The 11,661-nt window shown below is 43.1% G+C and overlaps 1 protein-coding gene and 1 long non-coding RNA gene across 2 annotated transcripts; both read left to right on the top strand.

Moving 5' to 3' along the window:
- The first annotated feature begins 4,493 nt into the window (after positions 1-4,493).
- On the top strand, positions 4,494-5,852 carry LOC133457934 (uncharacterized). The gene is made up of 3 exons (XR_009783911.1): positions 4,494-4,586; positions 4,677-4,763; positions 5,542-5,852. It is a non-coding gene; the product is annotated as an uncharacterized LOC133457934 (long non-coding RNA).
- A 1,520-nt stretch (positions 5,853-7,372) lies between these two features.
- LOC133458828 (interferon-induced protein with tetratricopeptide repeats 1-like) lies at positions 7,373-9,670 on the top strand. The gene is made up of 2 exons (XM_061739027.1): positions 7,373-7,464; positions 8,287-9,670. Exons 1-2 carry the CDS (start codon positions 7,373-7,375, stop codon positions 9,611-9,613), a joined length of 1,419 nt encoding a protein of 472 aa, XP_061595011.1. The 3' UTR covers positions 9,614-9,670.
- Positions 9,671-11,661: the final 1,991 nt, after the last annotated feature.

Here is an 11,661-nt window from a genome sequence, read left to right on the forward strand (position 1 = left end):
AGAGTAATTGTACATTTGGTAAAGTTATCATCAATGTCGGAGCTAATGACTCCCGTCTTCGCCAGTCGGAAGTGACCAAAATGAATATTGTCTTGGTGTGTAACTACGCCAAAACCCTGTCGGACCCTGTAGGTTTTTCTGGTCCCCTCCCCAATCTGACTAGCGATAACATGTTTAGCCGCATGCTCTCGTTGAATGAATCGACTCCGCCCGGCTACTTTAATCATCATATTCCTAGAAGCACGGGCTGAGGCGGCGGAGTCGCAGAAATTTATAACTCCAGTCTCCAAACAAAAATTGAACCTAAGTGCAATTATAATACATTTGAAAGCCTCACGCTTAGTCTGAAATTTCCGAGCTGGAAATCAGAGAAGCCAGTTGTGTTAGTGGTAGTGTACCGGCCCCCTGCTGGTGCGTATCTAGAGTTTCTGGTCTGAATTTTCAAATTTCCTATCTGGATTTTTGATCAGTACCTATAAATTCATCATAGTGGGTGATTTTAATATTCATATGGATGTTGAAAGCGATAATCTTAAATTAGCTTTCAATTCTCTTCTAGAATCAATGGGTATCTCACAAAAAGTGGATAAACCGACGCACTGTTTTAATCATACTCTCGATCTCGTTCTCACCTACGGTGTTGAAACTGATGATCTATTGGTGTCACCTGTAAACTCCCTTTTATCCGACCATTACTTAATAACGTTTTAATTTAATATTGTTGAGGTTGAAGTGCAAAATAGGAGGTATTATTTTAGCAGATGGTTGTCCGATGAAGCTATTGCTAAATTTAGGGAGGCCATTGCTCATCTTACGACAGTGCGAAATAGTGAGAGTGAGAGTTTCCAACCATAAGAGCTTAACTCCCCGTATAATTCAGATATCCGCATGTTGAAACAAAACGTGGGTAAAATGGAAAGGAAGTGGTACTCTTGTAAGTCTGTAGACTCTTATCGTGAATGGAAAGATATTCTAATAGTATATAAAAAAGCTATTCGCAAAGCCAGAACAGCTTATTATTCAACGTTGATAGAGGATAACAAAAGTAACCCACGTTTTCTGTTCAGCACTGTAGCCAGGCTGACAAAGAGTCACAACTCTGTTGAGCCGTGCATTCCTGCAGCTCTCAGTAGTGAAGACTTTATGAGCTTCTTTAACAGTAAAATCACGATAATTAGAGAAGAAATCAACCAGCCGGTTGTGGGTGTTTCTTCAGCTTTAGCGACTTCCCTTGGCTCTGACTTGTCTCTAGACTGTTATGATCCTATAGACCTCCCTGAGCTGACCTCACTCGTCAATAGACCTAAGTCTACCACATGTATGTTAGACCCCATCCCGACCCGACTATTCAAAAATATTTTTTCTCTTATTGGTGCGACAATACTGGACCAAATTAACCTATCCCTAAGTTTAGGATATGCACCACAGGTTTTCAAAGTTGCAGTAATTAAAGCTTTACTTAAAAAACCTTCTCTTGACTCAGACACCTTAGCTAATTATAGACCAATTTCCAACCTTCCATTTGTATCTAAAATTCTGGAATAGGCAGTTTCAAGCCAGTTATGTGACTATTTGTATAGAAATGACCTGTTTGAAGTCTTTCAGTCAGGGTTCAGAATGCATCATAGCACAGAGACAGCACTGGTCGAGTAACGAATGACCTTCTTATGGCCTCAGATAAGGGATTAGTGTCCATACTGGTTCTACTGGACCTCAGATAAGGGATTAGTGTCCATACTGGTTCTACTGCACCTGAGATAAGGGATTAGTGTCCATACTGGTTCTACTGGACCTCAGATAAGGGATTAGTGTCCATACTGGTTCTACTGGACCTCAGTGCTGCTTTTGACACTATAGATCATGGCATTTTACTGCACAGGTTAGAACATGTTGTTGGGATTAAAGGGACAGCTCTACGTTGGTTTAAATCATATCTATCTGACAGGTTCCAGTTTGTTCATGTACATGAGGTTTCTTCAGAACAGTCAAGGGTCTGTTATGGTGTTCCGCAGGGTTCAGTGCTAGGGCCAATCTTGTTTAGTTTATACATGCAGTCCTTGGGAAGTATAATCCAGAATCACGGCATACACTTTCATTGTTATGCTGATGATACGCAGCTCTATTTGTCTATGAAGCCGGATGAAACAGAACCGTTAGTTAAACTTCAGGCATGTCTTATTGTCACGGCTCAGACAGGACAGAGAACCCAAAAGCACAACACCAGGCAGAACCAGAGTCCGTGAGGCTTTAATACTGTTCAAAGACAGGCAGGGGTCAAACCGGGCAGACAGGCAGATCAGGCAAACAAGTCCAAGGGGGCAGGCAAAAATTAAAAAACCGGGAATCCTGCAGGGTTACAGGCAGGCAGGCAGGAACAGGACAGAAATCAGGAAGGCTGGAAAGCGGGGCAGAAGCACACGACAATCTGGCAAACAAGAAGGTGGAAATGGGCCGGTATATGAGGGGAACTGCTGATGAGGGAAACCAGGTGTGGAGCTGGGTGGGGAAGCACAGGTGAAGGGAATGAGTGGATTTCTGGCTGATTAGGGTGGCAGGATCTGGAAAGACAGGGGAGTGAGTTAAAATAAAAAACTACACTGGGAAACCATGACACTTAAGGACATCAAGGACTGGATGTCCGGAAATTTCTTGCTTCTAAATTTAGATAAAACAGAGGTTATCATTCTTGGTCCAGAGCATTTTAGGAAGGGATTAGATGGTGTTGCGATGGCTTCCAGTGCAACTGTGAGAAACCTTGGTGTTGTTTTCGATCAGGATTTGTCGTTTAAACCATATGTCAATCGGGTTTGTAAAATAGTATTTTTCCATCTCCGTAATATTGCAAAGATTAGGAAAATCCTCTCGCAGAGTGATGCAGAAAAACTAGTTCATGTGTTTGTATCTTTTAGACTAGATTACTGTAATGTGTTGTTAGCAGGATGTCCAAGTAATTTGCTGAATAGGCTCCAGCTGATCCAGAATGCAGCAGCACGAGTACTGACAGGAATCAGCAGGAGAGACCACGTCTCTCCAGTGTTAGCGTCGCTTCATTGGCTACCCGTAAAATTCAGAATCCAATTTAAAATGTTATTACTTGCATATAAAGCCCAAAATGGCTTAGGTCCGCATTATTTGCAAGACCTGATAATACCTTATGTTCCTGGCAGAGCTCTCCGTTCTCGGAGTGCAGGTTTACTCGTAGTTCCTAGAGTATCCAAATGTAGATTTGGAGGGCAGGCGTTCTGCTATCAGGCACCATTACTATGGAACCAACTTCCAATCTGGGTTAAGGAGGCTGACACCACCTCCACCTTTAAAACTAAACTTAAAACCTTTCTGTTTAGTAAAGCCTATAGTTAGTGTTTAATAAACCTCTAGCTGGTGTTGGTAAATCTCTAGGTAGTGTAAACTCTAGTGTGTTAGGGTGCGTCCCAATACTCCCCCTCGCCCTCCTTTTCTTCCCTAACCCTAACTTTTGCGCGTTCCCGTGAAGGTAGTGGTGTCCCAATTCCTCTTTTCACCAAGGGGGAGGGGGCATAACGAGGGCTAGGGGCTGAGAATAGCCCCTTCAAATCGAGGGATTTCAGATGCTGACTTGGCGAGCGAGGGGGTATGAAGATTTCCCAGAATGCTTTTCGTCGTCATTTGCGGACTGAATCAAAAAAAAAAACAAGGAGGACATTTCTGTTTTTTTTGGGAGTAAAATCAATATTTTGAGTTAGTTTCTGCATAAAAATGCATTTTGATTACATTTCTCGGCGCAAACCGATATTTTACTTTCATAATATTCACTCAGTGAATGTACATCATCCCTTTTTTGTCCGTTGTTCGCTAAGATCGCGCCGGAATATGGTTACGTAAGCTACGTAAGCTACGCCGTAGGTTCCGTAAGCTACGCCGTAGGCTGCTCGCCGACCGAGGAAAACATGCTTTGCAGACTCGTCTCGATTTTGAGCAAGCAAGCATTTTTTCATTTTTTTTGAGTCAAATGGCGAACCGCAAAGAGCAGGAGGATATTGAACCCACAAATGTAAGTATAATGTCCCATGGAATTAAAAAAATCACAGTGCTTTTGTATGTTTTAACAGTTTGAACAGTACATAGAAATACCACATTGTTTATTGTTTATTTTTAATACCAAAGAGTAAAATTACCGGAGTCAAATTACTTGTTGGACAATGTTAGAACCTGGCCAATAAAGCTGATTCTGATTCTGAGTTAACGTAAGATAATATGTGGCTGTTCATGATGAGTCGGGTAGATAACATTGCCGTGTCCTGTTAACTACTCGTTAACTCTCATATTTTCTACAAATTTGTTGTATATTTCACATTACTATAAGGCAGCAACGTTATTTGGGGGGGGGTTACGAAGTAATAACGTCGCTTGCTGCCTTGTTATCATAGTTCAAACGGTTTTTTTTTGTTTTTTGTTTTTTTTTTTGTTTTTTTCGAGGACGTTTGTGCATTGCAGTAATCACATTTCATTCCAGGGACTCCGGATCAGGTCCGACACCTAATAAGCTTTAGGACTACCAGCGAGGAGAATTTTACTAAGAAGAAATATGCTGCTAAACCACTGTGGGAGTGAGTGATCTAGCTATCTGCTTGCAGAATATCTGTGATGGGGTCCTTAACCATGGTATAACTACTATTCATCACTGTTTTCTGTTACAGGAAACTCATCAAAGAGCTGGAACTGGAGGGAAAGGTGACCACAGCACAAATTGGCAAAAAATGGGAAAATCTTAAAAAAAATATAAGGTAAGCAATGTAATGAAATGTATCTGTAAATGTATTATCTGCTGAAGAGATGATGCTTAACAAAAAAAAATCCATGTAAAGTATTTATTAATAATCTTCTGTAAATTGTGTGTGTGTGTGTGTGTGTGTGTGTGTGTGTGTGTGTGTGTGTGTGTGTGTGTGTGTGTGTGTGTGTGTGTGTGTGTGTGTGTGTGCGTGCTCCGGGACAGACAGTGGGGAGGCCACAGCAGCCTCATGGCCTTTCTACGAAGATATGCATGAGGTTTTGGGGTCCAGACCTTCAATCCAGCCTCCATGTTTGTTGGCGTCTTATGAAGATCCCACGCAAATACTCATGGTAAGTTTAGCAGTAAAAAAGCACAATCTTATTCCCCAGTCCTTCTTCCTATAGCTAGCTTGTCTACTCAGCTCCTCTGGGCCTGTGATGTCAGAGAAACCTACAAATCTGAGCAGTCACTCAATAACAAGTTTTCAGACTGACTTGATTTTAGGGGGCGGAGTCAGACTCTGGATTCCAGCTTGTGCTACGACCGGTGGTTCCTCCTGATTGTGAGTGATAAGACACTACAGTACCTGAAGATCTAACTGTTATTTTCTTTTCAGAACATAATCGACCCTCCATCGTCACCGGTGTCCTCTCTGACAAATTCAGAGGAAAGCACAGAGGTAATTTTTATTTATACAGTGATAATGAACCTGGTATGATGTTGTGGGTGTGTATGATAGTCCAGTCATGTGTGTAATCAACATGTGTATCCATCTTTTTTTTTAATCTCAGAACACTTTGGAAGACGCCAGCACATCGGCCTCAAGCTCTGCCTCACCAGCTGGAAGAGGAAGCTGGAAGCTTCAGGCATCAGGTCCACTTTCCCCCCGATCCCCCCAAAAAAAGAAATTCTCTATGCAGGACTTCCTTCAAGCTGAGGCCGCCAAAGAAGACAGAAGATGTCAAAAGAATGAAGAACACATGGACAGGTTCCTGAACCTTTTAGAGAAAATGGTGGACCAGACACCTCATCAGCAGTAGCAGCACATACACTGCAAATTTTTTTTTTTGTACATATTTCTGTGCAAATTTTTTTATATGGAACAGCACCTTTCTTTGTTCTGCGTGCAATGTTTACTTTTTTTATTTTTAAAAATGTTATTTGAATATAGCAAATAAAGCCTTTTTTACTGCGGATTCTCTCACTATCCTTATTTTACTATTGATCTCGTTGTACAGTTTATAATTTGAGACATTACCTTACTTTGAGAAACCCCAGAAGAGAAAACTGTTGTGAAACAAGTTTTATTAGACAATTTAAAAGTATTTCCAAGTGAGTAAAACCACACAAGTACAAAACTATATGAAGAACACATGGACAGGTTCCTGAACCTTTTAGAGAAAATGGTGGACAGGACACCTCATCAGCAGTAGCAGCACATACACTGCAAACTTTTTTTTTTGTAAATATTTCTGTGCACATTTTTTTATATGGAATATAAGTGCCATATTAACAGCGCTACAGCTGAAATTAAAACAGTTTTTGGCTCTCAGCTTCCTGATCAGGGTAGGGATGGAAACGAGGGGTAGGGGGAGAATTGGGACAGGCACCTGGGCCAAGTGCCCTAGATTTCAAGTGCCCTAAAATCTCCCCCTTCTTTTTTAGGGCTTAGGGAAGAAAAGAAGTGCGAGTGGAGAAAAGAAGGGCGAGTGTAGGAGAATTGGGATTGGCCCTTAGAGTCGCTCCTGTAGTTTCTTGTGCTGGCCCCCCCTTTTCTTCTCTTTTTTTCTCTTTTGTACATGGTGCAGCATCCTCTGCCGGTGGCGAAGAGCATCTCTGAATGCAAAACACCGGATCCTGCAGCGTGGGAGTGAGGGGGGCAGGGTAACGGCCCCTTTTGGGCGGGGGAGAAGGTTCCTCCGTCAAGACTCCTCTCCCTGGCCCTGCCCCTTTTCAACCTTTCCCCGACCCTGCACCCCAACCTGGGACTTGCTGATTGGGCCGGAGCTTCGCGAGCTGCATGCTGGCCTGCGGTCCCCACCCTTGGTCATCCCGTTGCTGCTTCCACCTGTCTGTTGACGTCCCTGACCCATTTCATTCACAATTTATGAACATTTGTATTTGTATTTGTATTTAATTGTTTTATTGTTTTTTAATGAAATAAAAAATAACATGAAAAATGACCCCCAGTCTGGCCCTCGGCAGGAGGGTCCCCCCTTATGAGCCTAGTCCTGGTCCAGGTTTCTTCCCTCCTAAAGGGGAGTTTTTCTTGCCACTGTTTGGCTTAAGGTTTTTCTCCCACTAGGGGAGTTTTTACCTGCCATTGTTTATGTAATAATTGATCAGGGGTTTATGTTCATGTTCTGGGTCTCTGGAAAGCGTCTAGAGACACATTTTTTTGTATTAGACGCTATACAAATAAAATTGAATTGAATTGAATTGATCGGCTCATCCATGATGGTGATCGGTTCATCAATGATGGTGATCGATTCATTAATGATGGTGATCGGTTCATTAATGATGGTATTTCGGCTCATCAACGATGGTGATCGGCTCATCCATGATGGTGATTGGCTTATTGATAATGGTGATCGTTCCATCCATGTTGGTATCAGTTCGTCCATGATGGTGATCCACTCATCCATGATGGTGATCGGCTTATCGATAATGGTGATCGGTCCATCAATGATGGTGATCAGCAGCTGGGCAGCAGTGTAACGGTACACGGTGGTTCCCACATGAACTTTATCTTTTCCGTTTCATTTTTGAATAAATAACGAGTGCGTGTTGTTGCTCGTGTATTTGCCAACAATCAGATGAGTTTTTTTTCACACACAAAACTCAGGTTCACATGAACCCGCCGTTTAAAATCTAATTATGGAACTGATATTTATCTGTGATCTATGTTTAATATTGTTTTATTTCCTTGTGGTAGCAGCTTGTTACATAAAGGTTTGGGCGTGTTTGGGCTGGTTAAAGTGAAACTTATCTTTGAGCTGTTGATGTGGATTACTGCAGTGAAGTTAGTGTTAGGTTGGATATCCGACGATCAGCTCCTGGTGAACGTCAGCCGGATATCCAACTTAGAACTAACTTCAACGCAGTATCAGAATTTAAGTTTTCATTCCTGGGAAGTGGAAATTAAGTGGGGCTGACGCGACGGTGCGCTCCTTTAAAAGCGGGTGTGAGCTCGCAAAGGAGACTTTCCAGGTGTGATCCAGAGGTGACAGAGGAACGAAACGACAAATCAAACCTTACAAGAGACTTTTGATTTGCAGAAAACATTCAGATCATGAGGCGAGTATCCAGATTTTCTGCGTTCTCTACCTCTCAACCCTTTTATCATCCTTCAGGTGCTTCCTCAGGATTTATTCACTTCTTGTCTCTTTTATTTACTACCTATTGTTCATTTCATCTTCACCTCTTCCCTCCCTCATCATCTCCTTGTTGTCTCTGCCAGTAAATTACAAATGATCCGATATATATTATAATCATCTCTGCCTGATATTTGACATCTTTAAACGTCTACCCTTCAGTACTGCTCAGGACCCGCCCACGTTGGAGTCCAGACTGAAGGACCTGGAGTGCCACTTCACCTGGGACCTGGATTCCAACCGTTCCAGACTGATCTCTAAAAGGGACATGCTGGAGGACATCGGCACCGAGGAGGGAAACCTCTGGCTGGGTCATATTTACAACCTGCAGGGTTTCATCTGGTATCAGCTCGGTGATAAAGAAAAGGCCCAGCATTTCCTCAGAAAGGCCACCAGGGCCTTCCAACAGCTGAAGAACATGGATGAAGGTCCCTGGTTGGTGGTGAACTTTGGGAATCTGGCCTGGCTGCACCACCTTCTGGGAGAAGATGAACAGAGTCAGGATTACCTGTCAAAGGTTGACGCCCTGCTGAGGGAACACCCGTCTCCATCCCAGGAGGAGCTCCACCCAGAGATCTGTGCAGAGAAGGCCTGGACCCTGATGAAGTTTGACAAAGACAAGAAGCAGCAGGCTGCAGATTACTTCCAGAAGGCATTGGAGATGCAGCCGGACATGGTGCACTGGAGGACCAGCCGTGTTATTGGGAGGGTGAGCCTTCACCAGCACAGCGGCACGGACCTGGATCAGGACATCTGGGAGGAGATGAGGGAGGCCAGGGAACTGGATCCAGATAACACGTACCTCGCTGCCCTGGAGCTGCTCATAAAAGCCAAGAGAGGAGAACAAGTCAAGGATGAAGCTCACGAGCTGGAGGAAAAGATTTTACTGAATCCTGTCAGCAGTTACAGTGGCATCAATCTCCTGCTTAAGGTGTACAGACAGCTGGGCGACATCGACCAGGCCATCGATTTGGCAGAGAGGGTCCTGAGGAATCATCCTGATAATCGATACCTGAAGGTGTGTGCCGCACACTGCTACAGATGGAGAATCTTTTCCTTAAGGGACAGTCCTCCAAACCCATCTAGAGGCATGATGGAACGAGCCATCGACCTGCATGAGCAGGCGATTGCTCTTTACCCCGATCGCCGTTCCCTCATGAAGAAGCTCGACCTTGCAAACATATGTGCAAAAACAAGCGGGGATCCACCGAGAGCATATCAGATTTACCAGGAGCTGCTAAGCCTGGACCTGGAACCTGCAGACGAGCAGCTGGTCTACAACAGCTACGCCAAATACTTAAACTTCGTCCGGCGGGAATGGGAAAAGTCCATCACCTACCACATGAAGACAGCAGAGATCCCTGTGGAGTCCTCCTTCAGGCAGAACAGCATCAGACAGCTGAAGAGGATCTGCGAGCGAGGAAACAACTGGAGGTGTGGAGAAATCCAGAGGTTCCTGGAAACACTGCAGGAGGACCAGCCTGAGTGAGCTTTCAACAACAGCTGGAAAACAATAAAGTGTGTTCCTCATAACTGCAAATACTCATTAACAGATGAGTTTAAGTAATGTTTATATGAGAGAAGATAGATTTGGCTTTTTAATTCACCTGCTACCAGAAAATCTATGTTCAACACGTTAAATAAAGAAAATAATAATCTTTATTGATCAGTATATATCTCATGAAACACACTGAAATTAGTTCTTTGCTTTTAAACCATCAAGAATTATGCTACCCTATTAAAATTAGTTACACTAGTTACACCAATTACACTATGCTAGTTACATCAGTTACGCTACGCTAGTTATATTAGTTGCACGGGTTACGCTAGTTACATTAGTCACGCTAGTTACACAAATTATGCTACACTGGTTACAGTAGTTACACAACTTACGCTATGTTAGTTACATTAGTAATAATAGTGTTAAAATATACTCATGTAAAGGCCTCACTTTATTCATTATACTTTTACTTCATTTTACTATGTCATGTGAACTTTGCCCCAGAGCTACTCTTCAGCCATTGTCCTTGATGTTATCAGACGGCCCGGTACAGTTCTGGTACAGGTCCACAGATGTCCTGAGGGGAAGGGGAGGGCTAGTGGGAGCAGAACGTCTTGTTTTTATTCCTCCAAGGAGATTGTGACTGGAGCGGCCTGCCAGGCCGCTCCGTCAAGGTCAGATTATAGAATCAACAATTGCATTTATGACAGGCAGACTACAGTAGTTTTCCATCTGCCTTAACATTTATTAATCAACTATGTGCTTGTAATATGATACTGAATGATGCTGTGGTCCACACCACACCCACACCACACCTACTTCCTGATTGTACAAACTATAATCCTACACCCACTTTCTGTGTCTTTAAATAAACTCTGCTGGGTGCAGACAGGTTGTAGTTCACAACTAGTGTGCTACCCTTGCAAGAAATAAATTAAGTCTCAGCCTCTTTATTCAGATAACTGAGTGTTTTTTCTCTCTAACAACTAGTTACATGACTTACATTAGTTACGTTATGCTAGTTATACGAGTTACGCAGGTACTAGAATTACGCTATGCTAGTTACACTAGCTATGCTAGTTATCCAACACTAGTTATACGAGTTACCCTACACTAGTTCCATGAGTTATGCTATGCTAGTTACACTAGTTACATTAGTTACACAAAGTACGCTACACTAGTTACATTAGTTACACGAGTTATGCTACCACTAGTGGGCTGCATCCGAGGAGAAGTAGGGGGTTTAGGGGCCCATGGTGGTTCACCTGTTTTCATGCCGGGGGTCATGCTCCTTGGCCCAAGCCCACCTCTGTAAACACTTGGCGCACACTCCCACCGGATGATCCTCTGGTTACCGTTGGTTAAAATTAAATCCACCATTAAGAAATACCACTTCTGTATGGGTAAAAAACACATTTGGCACATTTTGGCACAGTATAGGTATCCAAGTGCCCAAATGGAGAGTCTGCCTGGTAATATCCACACTAAAACCTTTATAAAATCTATGTGTTTGAACCTATTCTCATGTAATTTGGTGCAGTTGTTGTCAAGGAGTTTTTGAATCCAGGCAGTGGTGTCTTTATAATTATATGCATGGTATCACGGTGTTTTCCACTGTGCAAACTAAAAAAAAATTTGACAAGAATAAAAATGTCCCAGCAGCAGCGAACGCACCACGAGATGTGGTAGTATCGCGAGAACGAGGCAGCAGAATCCAACATGGCGAGGTAATACTTTCGTTTTCAATAAATGCTTTAAAAACGATTATATTCTCAGTTTAAAATAACGAAAGGGTAGTTTATAGTTAGATTATATAATTCCGAACCCAACCTGGAGCAAAGCGAATCTTTAGACGCATCTATAGACGAGTATTTTGAGAGATTTGTCATGGTGAAGAAGTCTGGGGGCGCGTCCTCCGGCGCGTCCTCCACGCCGAAGCGTTCCCGTCCTGAGGATTCCCCTGGAGCAATTTCTCCTCCAGGAAATAACACCGAGGACATTCTGAGGTCCATTGACACCCGCTTGGCCTCCCATGA

Source organism: Cololabis saira, chromosome 13, assembly GCF_033807715.1.
Source record: "Cololabis saira isolate AMF1-May2022 chromosome 13, fColSai1.1, whole genome shotgun sequence".
NCBI lineage: Eukaryota > Metazoa > Chordata > Actinopteri > Beloniformes > Belonidae > Cololabis > Cololabis saira.

Excerpts from the sequence above, each read along its gene's own strand:
- LOC133458828 (XM_061739027.1), top strand. The coding sequence starts at position 7,373 with ATGATGGTGATCCACTCATCCATGATGGTGATCGGCTTATCGATAATG. Across the intron at positions 7,465-8,286 it reads ATCAGCAGCTGGGCAGCAGT|TACTGCTCAGGACCCGCCCA; the intron begins GTAACGGTACAC and ends TCTACCCTTCAG.